General features: G+C 37.0%; 1 protein-coding gene across 2 annotated transcripts in view; it reads right to left on the reverse strand.

Moving 5' to 3' along the window:
• Window positions 1-15,795, reverse strand: part of JMJD1C (jumonji domain containing 1C) — a 316,152-nt gene that overhangs the window by 177,628 nt on the left and 122,729 nt on the right. For both annotated transcript variants that reach the window (XM_027530802.1, XM_027530801.1), the window contains exon 2: window positions 6,387-6,551. Coding sequence is in view for 1 of the 2 variants with exons in the window: in XM_027530801.1 (XP_027386602.1) it covers window positions 6,387-6,551 (165 nt within the window). In the remaining variant the exon portion in view is untranslated. The remainder of the gene's footprint in view (window positions 1-6,386; window positions 6,552-15,795) is intronic.

The following is a 15,795-nucleotide window of genomic DNA, read 5'->3' on the forward strand; positions in this document are numbered from 1 at the left end:
TGCTGCACTCAATATGCCAGTAAATTTGGAAAACTCAGCAGTGGCCACAGGACTGGAAAAGGTCAGTTTTCATTCCAATCCCAAAGAAAGGCAATGCCAAAGAATGCTCAAACTACCGCACAATTGCACTCATCTCACACGCTAGGAAAGTAATTCTCAAAATTCTCCAAGCCAGGCTTCAGCAATACGTGAACCGTGAATGTCCAGATGTTCAAGCTGATTTTAAAAACAGCAGAGGAACCAGAGATCAAATTGCCAACATCCTTTGGATCATCGAAAAAGCAAGAGAGCTCCAGAAAAATATCTATTTTGGCTTTATTGACTATGCCAAAGCCTTTGACTGTGGAGATCACAACAAGCTGTGTAAAATTCTTCAAGAGATGGGCATGCCAGACCACCTGACCTGCCTCCTGAGAAACCTGGATGCAGGTCAGGAAGCAACAGTTAGAACTGCACATGGAACAAGACTGGTTCCAAATAGGAAAAGGAGTACGTCAAGGCTGTATATTGTCACCCTGCTTATTTAACTAATACGCAGACTACATCATGCGAAATGCTGAGCTGGAAGAAGCACAAACTTGAATCAAGATTGCTGGGAGAAATATCAATAACCTCAAATACACAGATGACACCACCCTTACCACCCTTATGGCAGAAAGTGAAGAAGAACTAAAAAGCCTCTTGATGGAAGTGAAAGAGCAGAGTGAAAAAAGTTGGCTAAAAGCTCAACATTCAGAAAACTAAGATCATGGCATCCAGTCCCGTCACTTCATGGCAAATAGATGGGGAAACAATGGAAACACTGACAGACTTTATTTTGGGGGGCTTCAAAATCACTCCAGATGGTGATTGCATCCATGAAGTTAAAAGACACTTGCTCCTTGGAAGAAAAGCTAAGACCAACCTAGACAGCATATTAAAAGGCAGACACATTACTTTGCAGACAAAGGTCCATCTAATCAAAGCTATGGTTGTTCCAGTAGTCATGTATGGATGTGAGAGCTGGACTATAAAGAAAGCTGAGCGCCGAAGAATTGATGCTTTTGAACTGTGGTGTTGGAGAAGACTCTTGAGAGTCCCTTGGACTGCAAGGAGATCCAACCAGTCCATCATAAAGGAAATCAGTCCTGAATATTCACTGGAAGGACTGATGCTGAAGCTGAAAACACCAATACTTTGGCCACCTGATGCAAAGAACTGACTCATCTGAAAAGACCCTGATGCTGGGAAAGATTGAGGGCAGGAGAAGAAGGGGACGACAGAGGATGAGATGGCTGGATAGCATCACCGACTTGATGGACATGAGTTTGAGTGAACTCCAGGAGTTGGTGATGGACAGGGAGGCCTGGCGTGCTGCGATTCATGGGGTTGCAAAGAGTCAGACAGGACTGAGAGACTGAACTAAACTGAAATTACCAAACACTAGGTAAATGGATTATCATACAATATTAGGCAGCCATTAAAAACTGAGGAGAAATAAACACATTGAAACATTAACTAATAGAAAACCCAGGACCTACTTTTTTTTTTTTTCAGGATCTACAATTTTAATGAAGCCTCAGCTAAAACTAATGATTAAAAGAAAGCCTTGATTTTGTATCCTGCTGCTCTGCTGAATGCATTAGTTTTTTCTTTTTTTAAGTTTTTATGTGGACCATTTTTCAAGTTTTTATTGAATCTGTTACAATATTGCTTTGCGTTTTGGTTTATTTTTGGCCGTAGGCATGCAGGATCTTAGCTCCCTGACCAGGAATTTAACCCACACCCTTTGTACTGGAAGGCGAAGAGTTAACCACTGGACAGTGCGGGAAGTCCCTCATTTACTAGCTTTCACGTTTGTGCATGGTATGACCACACAAAGTCATACCGTTGCCAAACAAAACTTTTACTACTTATTTTCCAAACTTAGATCCTTTTTTCCCCGTTGTCTAAGTATCATCCTTGTCTTTTTTTTTTTTTTTTTTTTTTTGACCCATGTCTCCTGCATTGGCATCATCCTTGTCTTGGTCTGGAAAAGTTTCCAGGTTTTCACAATTAATCTGTTAGCTAAGAAGAAAGATATAAAATCAGCACATGAAAGTCAACTACATTTCTATACTCTAGTAATGAAAAATATGAAAATAAAATTAACAAAACAATTCCATTTACAATAGCATTGAAAAAGCTGAATTACGTAGGAATAACCATAGAGGGAAAACACTGGTACACTGAAAACTACAAAACACTGCAGTGTGTTAGTCGCTCAGTTGTGTCCGACTCTTTGCAACCCATGGACTGTAGCCCACCAGGCTCCTTTGTCCATGAATTCTCCAGGCAAGAGTACTGGAGTGGGTGGCCATTTCCTTCTCCAGGGGATCTCTGGACCCAGGGACAGAACCCACATCTCCTAGGTCTCCTCATTGCAGGCAGATTCTTTACCATCTGACTACCAGGGAAGCCCATAAAACACTGCTAACAGAATTGAAAAGACACAGAAAATAAATGGAAAGATATGTGTTCGTGGACTGGAAGGCTTATTAAGAGATCAATACTGTCCAAAGTGATCCACACATTCAATGCAATTCCCATGAAAAGCCCCACATTTCTTATAGAAATAGACCCATCCTGAATCTGAAATGGAATCCCCAGGGACACCAAACAGCCAAAACACTCTTCAAAATAAACAAAGTTGAGGGACTTACACTTCCTGATTTCAAAACTCTCTATAAACTAACACTGAGCACTGTGGTATTGGCATAAAGAGAGATACACATAACAAAGAAACTGAATAAAGACCAGACATAAAATCTTATGTATATGGCAAAAAAAGTTTTGATAATAGTGTCAAGAATATTCAATGGAGAAAGGACAGTGTTTTTAACAAACGATGGCGGGAAATGGAATATTCACTAACAGAGGAATGGTAGTGAGCCTTATCTAATGCACATACAAAAATTAACTCAAGATGGATCAACAGACTACATATAAGACTTAAAACATTCAAATTCTTAAAAAACATATGACAAAAACTTGATGACAATGAAATTGGCAGTGATTTCTTGGATATAACACCAAAGGCAAAGATAAGAAAACAAACAGTGGAAAAATTTAACTTACTGAAAATTTTAAAATTCTCTGCATGGAAAGATACTATCACCCATGTAAAAAGACAACCCACAGAATGGTAGAAAATATGTTGCAGATCAAATCTAGTAAGAAATCAAAATCCAGAATACTACAGAGAACCCCTAAAATTCAGTAATACAGAAACAATCCAATTCAAAAATGGGCAAAAAATTTGAAGAATCATTTTTCAGCAGATATACAAATGCCCAATAAGCATATGAAAAGATGTTCAACATCACTAATCATTAGGGAAATGCAAATCAAAACAACAAGGACATTATCACCTCAAACTCATTAGGATGACTATTATCAAAAACTTGAGGGGAGCAAGAGGTGGCTAGAATGTAAAGTAATACGGCTGCTCTGACAGTAGCTGCAAAATAAATTAGAAGACAGAATTACCATGTAATCCAGCACTTACACTTCTGAATATTTACCCCAAAGAAGTGAAAGCATGGTCTCCAAGAGATATACATAACCCTAAGAGCACAGCAGCATTCTTCACAACAGCCAAGCGGTGGAAGCAATACAAGTATACACCAACAGACAAATCACTGAACATGATATAATATATACATACAGTGGAATACCATTCAGCCTTGTAACACAAAGGAAGGAAATTCTAACACAGGTTACAACACAGATGAACACTGCAGACATGCTAAGTGAAATAAGTCAGTCACAAAAAGACAACTGCTGTAAGATTCCACTTATGTAAGGTACAGCAGAGTCAAAATCATGAAGACACAAAGCAAAATGATGGTTCCTAGGGTCTGAGAAAAGGAGGGAATGGGGGCTAATGTTTAATGGATATAGAGTTTCAGTTTTGTAAGATGGAATAATTTCTGTACACTGAAATACAGTGAGAATGTAGTTAATACCACTGAACTTTACACTTAAAAATTAGTAAAATGGAAAATTCTATGTTAAGCATATTATACCACAATTCCAAAAAACCATTTAATTCTATGCTTGAAAAAAAAGAAAGCAGAGATGTATACTTTTTAAGAAAATATGTCAAAGAATTAAGTTAGAAATATTCCTTGGAGGCAGAAATAGAATGATTATGATTTTCTAGTTTACACTATTTAGCACTTTCCAAGTTTTTTACAATGTGTGAAAGTGAAAGTGTTAGTCACTCTGTTGTGTCCGACTCTTTGTGACCATGGACTGTGGCCCTTCGGGCTCCTCTGTCCACGGGATTCTCCAGGCAAGAACACTAGAGTGGGTTGCCATTTCCTTCTCCAGTACTTTTTTTTTATTTAAAAAATAAGTTGAATTTTTTAAAGTTTGGTGTTTATTTAAGTAGTTTTGTGGGGTTAAAAGATTTAACAGAAACAAATTTGTAGAATATGATAAAATTATTATTAAATAGTATTTCCTAATAGAAACTTTCTCCAAAATGAGTAATTTATAAATATACATTAGGAATTCACCTTAATTTTAACTGTCTCTAAGAAAGGGCAAAGATTTTTCTAAAGTTCTGTCTATTCTTTAACTATGTTCCCAGGGAATACTTTCTGGTATTATTAATATTACTGCTTTTGAAACTTTTCATTCAAAATTCACTTATATGTGATAATTACAGATTTCATCCAATTTTTGAGTTGTTTATAAAATTATAAAGCATACTAGTGACGGTTTAAAAAACTTTATATTAACAATCCAAAAGACAAAGGATAAGACAGTTGGATGACATCATCAACTCAATGGACATGAGTCTGAGAAAACTCTAAGTGATAGTGAAGGACAGGGAAGCCTGGCGCACTGCAGTCCACAGGGCTGCAAAGAGTCAGTCACGACTTAGCGACTAAACAATAAAACACTCCTGCAACAAATATTTTTTAAAAATCTATCTTACTGAATAATATTGTCTTCTTTATTTTCCTAGAATATTCAAACTATCCTATCAAAACTATAGTTCATAAATATTACCTTTCATCCTTCCATATTATATTCTCTTTTTAAAATGCCTTTAATTCATTTTATTCTCTCTCTCCTTCCCTCCCAATCTTTGTTTTTTATCCACTTACCTCCTTACACTTTTAAAGGGTTAACTAAAACAGAAAATTTAAAGCACTCCAATTGCCAACAAATTAAACTATCCTTCTATGTAGTTAATTTATGTTGAAAAATTTCTAAAAGTATCTTGATAATATATAAATACCAAACACCTAAATTGATGTTTCAATGCCTTTAACATATTTCTTTGATATTAATATAAGAAAATTATTTTATTCAAACTGAATAATTATTAAATGCTGAATACTCTTCCAGAAAACAGGGATAATAATGGTTAAAGAGATGTGACTTTTCCCCCACAGAATTAATGATGAGAATTCACTGCAATCTATTGTTTTCTTAAATGGAGTATCTCCTGATATGAAGTAATGTTTTCTTACTACCTTAAAATCCACAATTGACCCTTAAACAACATGGGGGTTACAACTCAACCCACAAACCAGTTTAAAGTATGTGTATATAACTTTTCAATTCATTCTCCATGTCTGTGGTCCCCCATTTGTAGAGTCAACCAACTGCAAACAGTGTAGCATACGAGTACATATTTATTAGAAAAAAATCCACATACAAATTGACTCACACAGTTTAAATCCATGTTGTTCAAGGATCAAATGTAATTCTTCCATAAATATCAGATATTATCCACAATGATTCACTCAATTTTGACAAAATTTAACAAAGAAAACCATATGCTACTTAATGATTTATAAAAAGTAACCCACAAAGTGTCATTCAGAAAAATTCTTTCACATTGCATACAAATCAGTCAACTATCCCTAAGCAGTCATCAATTCAATTCATGTTTCCCCTAAAAAACAGAATGAACTATTTGTGGACGAAATATGCTCAAAGAGTATTAACAAAAAGACATAAAATTGTTTGAGAAAATGGAAGTAGTATTTTGAAATATCTGCCAGCTACTTCAGAGCTTTGTTATTTTTGTCTAGTGGCTAAGTTGTGTCCAACTTTTTGTGATGCCATGGACTGCAGCCTGCCAGGCTCTTCTGTCCATGGATTTTCCAGGCAAGAATATTGGAGTGGCTTGGCATTTCCTTCTCCAGGGCATCTTCTCAACCTAGGGATCGAGGTTTCTCCTCAATCGAGGTTTCTCCATGTTTCTTGCATTGGTGGGGAGAAGCCACTACTCAGAAATATTAATCTTTAGTCACTAAGAAAACTCAAAAACTTATATTTAGCTCTTAATTCTTTTAAAACAAACAACTGAAAATTATTAATGACATAAGGAATATAGATCTTACCAATGCAGGCCACTGAATCTGTTTGCTCTTTGATCCCTGAGTCTGGCTAGGGTTGATCCTTCTGGCCCAGATTAAGTGGTATTCCACCAAGAAGGTTGAAAAATCTTCATAAACTTTAACCCACTCTCGTTTATCCCACTCAAGATCATCAAATTCCACATACACCTAGGAAAAGAAAATAAAACTCATAAGCAATGGAGATTGTGATATTTTAAAATTTAGGCCATGAAATTAAATTACAAAACCCATTAACAAATTCATTATTCAAATTAACAGTTCTCTTAAAAATCATTATTTATCTCTCTTTAAAAAATTATAACACTTATTGTATACAGGAAGATAAACAGTAAGTTTACTAAGAAAAGCAATTCAAGTAATATTGTTCAGTACAGATTGGTGAGTATCTACTAATGAACTATGTTGATACTGATGATTCTAGAAGCAGAAGTCAGGAAATGCTTTCTAAGGACCAAACAGTAATTATTTTAGGCTTGGCAGATGATATGACTTAACTACGTATCTCTGACTTTCTAGTATCAAAATAGACATAGACATAGAATGTAAACAAATGAGTTTGGCTTTTTTCCAACAAAACTGTTCAGTACAAAGACAGAAGGCACTATAAAGATGGTCAACATATGAAAAATCAATTAATGTAACATAACAGATTAAGAGAATGAAGAGAACGACAGGATCATTTTAACTGACAAAGAAAAAGCACTTGACAAACTGATCACTCTGTCATTACAAAAATACTCAACCAGGACTAGAGGGAAACTCTCAACTTAATGAAAATAATAATGAAAATGAAAACCCCACAGCTGAATCATACTTAATGCTGAAAGACTGGAAAGCTTTTCCACCAAAACAGGAACAAGACAAGGATGTTATATTTGGGAAACTGAAGCTATTTTATTCTAAGTCATGCAATCATTCAACTCTTCTTTTCCCACCCTCATTCTTTTTCATTCATACATCTGTATCATGGAGCTGTCTTCCCTACAAGATTATTAGTTATGCTGGAGGCAATCTTATTCTTATGTTTTTCTTCTAGCCATCTTTTGCTCCCTTACACCTGATGTGTTTGTTTCCACTTACTTAAATTCTGTTTGTTCTTCTGGCCTTGCTCAACTTCTTGGAGGATGTTTATACCCCCCACCTCTATTCAAACTTAACTGTGAACATCTACAAGCAGTTGTTTTTCATACAGTTTTATCAGTATATAATCAAATAATGGGTACAAATGCACTGAGGGTAGAACTGTTTCAGGGAACACATCATTGCTGCATACATACAAAGTACTTAACAAATATTACAAATCTCATACTCTTGCAATCATGGAATTTTAAACATGGAGGTAAACTGGTAAAACATATGTTTGACTTGAGATATCTCTGCCCCTGCCCATTACTAAGCTACTTAGCTATGTTTATGTATTAGAATTAGGAAAGAGAGAAATACATTGTTTAAGTATATAATCTCTGTTCATGGTTACCCAGACAAACTCATAGCAGAAGCTCTGCTGTCTTCTACAAATGTATCCTTAGAGGTTACACTGAGGCCATCTGATATTCTGCAAATATTTCAAATGATACTACTTTCTCCACTACTTTAAATCTTTCAAGGTTCTCAGTTACTCAATTCTGCATAAAAGGGTTTTGGGTAACACCAGTAAACTGAAGTTGAGACCAGGTTCAGGAAAACATTATCACTATTTTTGCTTTCCCCTTATCAACAATACATACACACACGGATAAAAATATGGTATACCCAGTTGTGGATGTGACTGGTGATAGAAGCAAAGTCCGATGCTGTGAAGAGCAATATTGCATAGGAACCTGGAATGCCAGGTCCATGAATCAAGGCAAATTGGAAGTGGTCAAACAGGAGATGGCAAGAGTGAACGTCGACATTCTAGGAATCGGTGAACTAAAATGGACTGGGATGGGTGAATTTAACTTAGATGACCATTATATCTACTACTGTGGGCAAGAATCCCTTAGAAGAAATGGAGTAGCCATCATGGTCAACAAAGAGTCCGAAATGCAGTACTTAGATGCAATTTAAAAAATGACAGAATGATCTCTGTTCATTTCCAAGACAATTCATTCAATATCACGGTAATCCAAGCCTATGCCCCAACCAGTAACACTGAAGAAGCTGAAGTTGAACGGTTCTATGAAGACCTACAAGACCTTTTAGAACTAAAACCCCAAAATTATGTCCTTTTCATTATAGGGGACTGGAATGCAAAAGTAGGAAGTCAAGAAACACCTAGAATAACAGACAAATTTGGCCTTGGAGTATGGAATGAAGTAGGGCAAAGGCTAGTAAGAGTTTTGCCAAGTGAATGCACTGGTCATAGCATACACCCTCTTCCAACAACACAAGAGAAGACTCTATACATGGACATCATCAGATGGTCAACACTGAAATCAGACTGATTATATTGTTTGCAGCCAAAGATGGAGAAGCTCTATACAGTCAACAAAAACAAGACCAGGAGCTGACTGTGGCTCAGATCATGAACTCCTTATTGCCAATTTCAGACTTAAATTGAAGAAAGTAGGGAAAACTACTAGACCATTCAGGTATGACCTAAATCAAATCCCTTATGATTATACAGTCGAAGTAAGAAATAGATTTAAGGGATTAGATCTGATAGACAGATTGTCTGATGAACTATGGACAGAGGTTCGTGACATTGTACAGGAGACAGGGATCAGGACCATTCCCATAGAAAAGAAATGCAAAAAAGGAAAATGGCTGTCTGGGGAGGCCTTACAAATAGTCGTGAAAAGAAGACAAGCAAAAAGCAAAGGAGAAAAGGAAAGATATAAGCATCTGAATGCAGAGTTCCAAAGAATAGCAAGGAGAGGTAAGAAAGCCTTCCTCAGTGGTCAATGCAAAGAAATAGAGGAAAACAACAGAATGGGAAAGACTAGAGATCTCTTCAAGAAAATCAGAGATACCAAGGGAACATTTCATGCAAAGATGGGCTCAATAAAGGACAGAAATGGTATGGACCTAACAGAAGCAGAAGATATTAACAAGAGGTGGCAAGAACACACAGAAGAACTATACAAAAAAGAGCTTCATGACCCAGATAATCACAATGGTGTGAACACTCACCTAGAGCCAGACATCCTGGAATGTGAAGTCAAGTGGGCCTTAGAAAGCATCACTACGAACAAAGCTAGTGGAGGTGAAGGAATTCCAGTTGAGCTATTTCAAATCCTGAAAGATGATGCTGTGAAAGTGCTGCACTCAGTATGCCAGCAAATTTGGAAAACTCAGCAGTGGCCACAGGACTGGAAAAGGTCAGTTTTCATTCCAATCCCAAAGAAAGACAATGCCAAAGAATGCTCAAACTACCGCACAATTGCACTTATCTCACATGCTAGTAAAGCAATGCTCAAAATTCTCCAAGCCAGGCTTCAGCAATACGTGAATTGTGAGCTTCCAAATGTTCAAGCTGGTTTTAGAAAAGACAGAGGAACCAGAGATCAAATTGCCAACATCCGCTGAATCATCGAAAAAGCAAGAGAGTTCCAGAAAAACATCCACTTCTGCTTTATTGACTATGCCAAAGCCTTTGACTGTGTGGATCACAAGAAACTGTGGTAAATTCTTAAAAGAGATGGGAATACCAGACCACCTGATCTGCCTCTTGAGAAACCTGTACGCAGGTCAGGATGCAACAGTTAGAATTGGACATGGAACAACGGACTGGTTCCAAATAGGAAAAGGAGTCCGTCAAGGCTGTATATTGTCACCCTGCTTATTTAACTTATATGCAGAGTACATCATGAGAAACCCTGGGCTGGAAGAAGCACAAGCTGGAATCAGATTACCAGGAGAAATATCAATAACCTCAGATATGCAGATGACACCACCCTTATGGCAGAAAGTGAAGAGGAACTAAAAAGCCTCTTGATGAAAGTGAAAGAGGAGAATGAAAAAGTTGGCTTAAAGCTCAACATTCAGAAAATTAAGATCACGGCATCTGGTCCCATCACTTCAAGGCAAATAGATGGGGAAACAGTGGAAACAGTGTCAGACTTTATTTTTGGGGGCTCCAAAATCACTGCAGATAGTGACTGCATCCATGAAATTAAAAGACGCTTACTCCTTGGAAGGAAAGTTATGACCAACCTAGACAGCATATTCAAAAGCAGAGATATTACTTTGCCAGCAAAGGTCCGTCTAGTCAAGGCTATGGTTTTTCCAGTGGTCAGGTATGGATATGAGAGTTGGACTGTGAAGAAAGCTGAATGGGAAAGAATTGATGCTTTTGAACTGTGGTGTTGGAGAAGACTCTTCAGAGTCCCTTGGACTGCAAGGAGATCCAACCAGTCCATTCTAAAGGAAATAAGTCCTGGGTGTTCACTGGAAGGACTGATGTTGAAGCTGAAACTCCAATACTTTGGCCACCTTATGCGAAGAGCTGACTCATTGTAAAAGACCCTGATGCTGGGAGGGATTGGGGGCAGGAGGAGAAGAGGATGACAGAGGATGAGATGGCTGGATGGCATCACCGAGTTGATGGACACAAGTCTGAGTGAACTCTGGGAGTTGGTGAAGGACAGGGAGGCCTGGCGTGCTGCGATTCATGGGGTCGCAAAGAGTCAGACACAACTGAGCGACTGAACTGAACTGAACAAAATATTTCAGTCAAGAACCTAAAGATCGATGGTGTATTTTTAATCTGAAAGGACATATACTCAACGTAAATTCTTCCAAATGCAAAGTCCTTGATGTAAAATTAAAAGTTTCATCTAGAAGTGAACTTTCTAAACTCATACTTACCTTGCATAGACAGTGTTATGGGCTATTTTAGGAATCTGCTAGCACCTGGGGACAGAAGGAAACTGAAACCAGGCATTCTGCTTCTTTGCTGTAAAGCCAATTTACCTCCATAATATCTACAAGAGTGAAGGACTTGACAGTTTACTGTAGACAGATAGGTAGGTAAACAGGTAGACAGTTGTGTGTGTGTGTGTGTGTGTGTGTGTGTGTGTGCACGTGCATGCTAACAAGCTACCTTACTACTGTTCATGGAGTCTGGCAAAGGACACAAGACCCCTAAGACTTCATTACTTAGAGCAAAAGCTACTTATTACTTAAAACAGAGTATCAGCATGCTACTTATGTTGGTTCCTCATGCCTCCCAACTCCCATGGGAAGGAAGTGAAGGGCCCAGGATGAACACCTATATACACAGAAAGAAGAACAATGACCATGGAATAGTCTTCCACTTTTATTTTAAGTGGAAGCAAGCATGTTTGGTTGGTAAAGTCTTTGCCTCATCCCTCCTTGCCACTCACTGCAAATACAACCCTGAGAAATGGCCCAGATAAAGAGCAGTCAGGGTTTTGCTTTCTTGGTATACATAGCAAGGGATACACAATGCAAATGTTAGATTACCTACATACCAACACAGGTAAGATTTTGTACCTTGCTAACTTGATCAGTAACAAACTTATTAGCCTTACAAAATATGGGTATGTAAATGGCAAGAGGCTTAGAGAGGCATAATTTCTTTCAATCTGTAAACCTATCTAAAACACTGTAAGTTAACACATTGTGCTGTGCTTAGTAAATACTTAATAATTATCACATTACTTTGTATTAACTCCCTCCTCATCTATATTAGATCCTTCTATACACTTAGTTCCCTGTCTTACCAGTTAAAATACAAGATCTTTGAGGGCAAGGATTAGTATACCTTCATCTTTTTTTGCATCTCTAGTGCCTAGCAAAGTAAGGTCCTTGTTAAATTTTTTGAATATCCACCACAGTGCAAAACATATTATAAACACAAATAAATGACAAATTTGGGGAAAAAGCACCACAACACTAAAGAAAAAAGGTACTAAAGGCAAGATGAATAGAATTGATCTATTTACTGATTAGTCACTGGTTTCATAATTCTGTAGATAAAAGAAAAGGATGAAGATTTCACACAGTAAATACCAGATTTCATATTAGAGCCAATCAAGATGAACACTGGAACTTCAGAAATTAGAGATATACATCAAGAGTTAACAGCCATGCATACATAGCAACAATTTACCATGTAGTGAATATGATGAGAGAAAAAGGCTAAACAAATAATTATCAAAAATAATCAGTATAAAAAAAATCAGTATGTGATAGTAAATATGTAGAAAATACTTTATTCCCCCTCATATATGATAAGGGGCTTGTGTAACTTAATGACGCTATGAGCCATGTCACGCAAGGTCACCCAAGATGGAATGGTCATAGTGAAGAGTTCTGACAAAATGTGATCCACTGGAGTTAGAAACGGGAATCCACGCCAGTATTCTTCCCATGAGAACCCCTTGAAGAGTATAAAAAGGCAAAAAGATGTGACACTAGAAGATGAGACCCCCGCACCCGACCCAAGTTGGAAGATGTCTTCCTGGGGAAGAGTTGGGGGCAATTACTAATAGCTCTAGAAAGAATGAAGCGGCTGGGCCAAAGGGGAAATAACACTCGGTTGTGTACGTGTCTGGTGGGGAAAGTAAAGTTCAGTGTCATAAAGAAGAGTATTGCATAGGAACCTGAAACATTAGGTCCATGAATCAGGGTAAATTGGATGTGGTCAAGCAGGAGATGGCAAGAGTAAACATGGACATCTTAGGAATCAGTGAACTAATATGGATGGAAACGGGCAAATGTAACTCAGAAGACAATTGTATCTATGACTATTGGCAAGAATCTCTTAGAAGAAATGGAGTAGCCCTCATAATCAACAAAAGTGCAACCTCAAAAAAGACAGAAAGATTTCAGTTCATTTATGAGGCAAACCGTTTATCATTACAGTAATCCAAGTCTATGCCCCAACCACTGACGCCAGTTGGACGTGGTAACGAATGAACAACAACAAATATGTTATTAGCTCAAGATACTATAACAGTGAATTCTAAGAATTGCTCACTGGAAAGTTAAAAAACTGTAATGTTTTTAATATGTGCTTTCTACAACAGATATCAATACGCCAAGATTCTCAGTTTTACATATGTTTAATAGGAAATCCCTAAAAGAAAAGCTGTCAAACTGTTAAAGCAATCATTGGCAAGAAAAAAAAACATAAACAGCAATCATGCAATTCAGTTTCTGCTATTTTGCCCATTAAAATTAACCTAACCTTTGAACTCTTCAAACACAGTTACTGTTTATATACAGAATGTCTCTTTTCTACTATATGGCTTGATTGCTTTAAATTAGCAAGTGGATTCTGCTCACCTGATTTCAAGACATGTAGGCAGCTTACATGAATCTAATTTTTCTACAACTACAAAATAAAACAATGACCATAAACTGAGAAAAGCCCCATTCTTCAACAATATACTCTCTATTTAATGACATTTATAAAGAAAACCACAACTGTTTCTTCTGCAAAATCAAATGATATAAGACAAATTGAGTTATTTTTACCATGGTTTCAATAACAGTAAGTTGCTATCACATGAATTTAGTGCAATTATCAGTTCAGTTTAGTCGCTCAGTCATGTCTGACTCTTTGTGAACCTATGGAATGCAGCACACCAGGCTTCCCTGTCCATCATCAATTCCTGGCGTTTGCTCAAGCTCATGTCCATCGAGTCGGTGATGTGATCCAGCCATCTCGTCCTCTGTCATCCTATTCTCCTCCTGTCTACAAACTTTCCAAGCATTAGGGTCTTTTCTAATGAGTCATTTCTTCACATCAGGGGGCCAAAGTATTAGAGTTTCAGCTTCAGTCCTCCCAATGAATATTCAGGGTCAATTCCATTTAGGATTGACTGATGTGATCTCCTTGCAGTCCATGGGACTCTCAAGAGTCTTCTCCAACACCACAGTTCAAAAGCATCAATTCTTTGGCGCTCAGCCTTCTTTATGGTACAACTCTCACATCAATACATGACTACTGGAGAAACCATAGCTTTGACTATCCAGACCTTTGCTGGCCAAGTAATATCTCTGCTTTTTAATATGCTGTCTAGGTTGGTCATAGGTTTACATCCAAGGAGCAAGCATTTTTAAATTTCATGGCTGAAGTCATAATACGCAGTGATTTTGGAGCCCAGGAAAATAAAAGTCTGCCACTGTCTCCACTGTTTCCAAATCTATTTGTCATGAATTGATGGGACCGGAAGCCATGATCTTAAGTTTTTCTGAATGTTGAGTTTTAAGCCAGCTTTTTCACTCTCGTCTTTCACTTTCATCAAGAGGCTCTTTAGTTCCTCTTTGCTTTCTGCCATGAGGGTGGTGTCATCTACATATCTGAGGTTTCTCCTGGCAATTCTGATTCCAGCTTCTCCTTCATCAAGCTCAGCATTTCACAGATTAGTGCAATATAGCCTCATCTTTTTATTTACTCCAAACGAAGGGTGAGGATTTACATAATGTCATGTAAGAACTAAGAGTTCCCAGACTTGATTCTGTCAAAACTAACCAGCAACACAGGCTAAAACCACTTACACTCTAAGAAATTTTAACATTAAAAATAAAAGCACAGACTACACCAAGAATCATTTCTTTGTATATATTAATAAATAAGCATTAGAGAAGCCAAGTAAGTCATGCACAAAGTTCATTAACTAATAAGGTAAAGTTCAGTTCAGTTGCTCAGTCGTGTCTGACTCTTTGTGACTCCATTAATCACAGCATGCCAGGCCTCCCTGTCCATCGCTAACTCCCGGAGTTCACTCAGACTCACGTCCATCGAGTAATACATGTCTAATTTTACCACAGGTCTTCCAGGCTTTTAACATGCTAGTATTTCCTATACATTATTAATGGGAGAGTTTATACTGAGAAATTTTCCCAATTTCTTTGTCCATAAAATCTTCTCTCATGGGATACCTAATAGATATTTTTCTATAAACTAGCAGTAGGGGGTAAACAGACTAGTTTTTTCCACAAGATTTACCTATTTACAAATCTATATAAATATTTTGGTAATAAGAAATCAATGTGTAAGAAAGGAGGGAGATTAGCAGATGCAAACTATTATACAAAGAACGGATAAACAACAAGGCCCCACCATACAGCACAGGGAACTACATTGACTATCCTGTGATAAACCACAAATGGTTTCATGTATACGTTTTACATATAGGCTTCATATATACACTTTATATATAAGGAAGTAATCAAATAGAAGAATTTGAGAAATCAGAGTTAAATAATGTTTTTATTACTGCTGGTATAGAGTTGTATTTAAAATAAGTTTTCTAGATTATTGGAAGAAATTGTGAAAACAAAAGTACAATCATTTGGGAAATTCATTTATTATTAAGACAAAAAAGATATTAAAGAAAATAATTACACATAAATTATATACAATAAGGAAATTAGATCTCTTTTAAATTTCACTTCATAAAAAAGTAAACAATATAACCATAATTTTAGGTTC

This window comes from Bos indicus x Bos taurus, chromosome 28 (assembly GCF_003369695.1).
Source record: "Bos indicus x Bos taurus breed Angus x Brahman F1 hybrid chromosome 28, Bos_hybrid_MaternalHap_v2.0, whole genome shotgun sequence".
Taxonomy (NCBI): domain Eukaryota; kingdom Metazoa; phylum Chordata; class Mammalia; order Artiodactyla; family Bovidae; genus Bos; species Bos indicus x Bos taurus.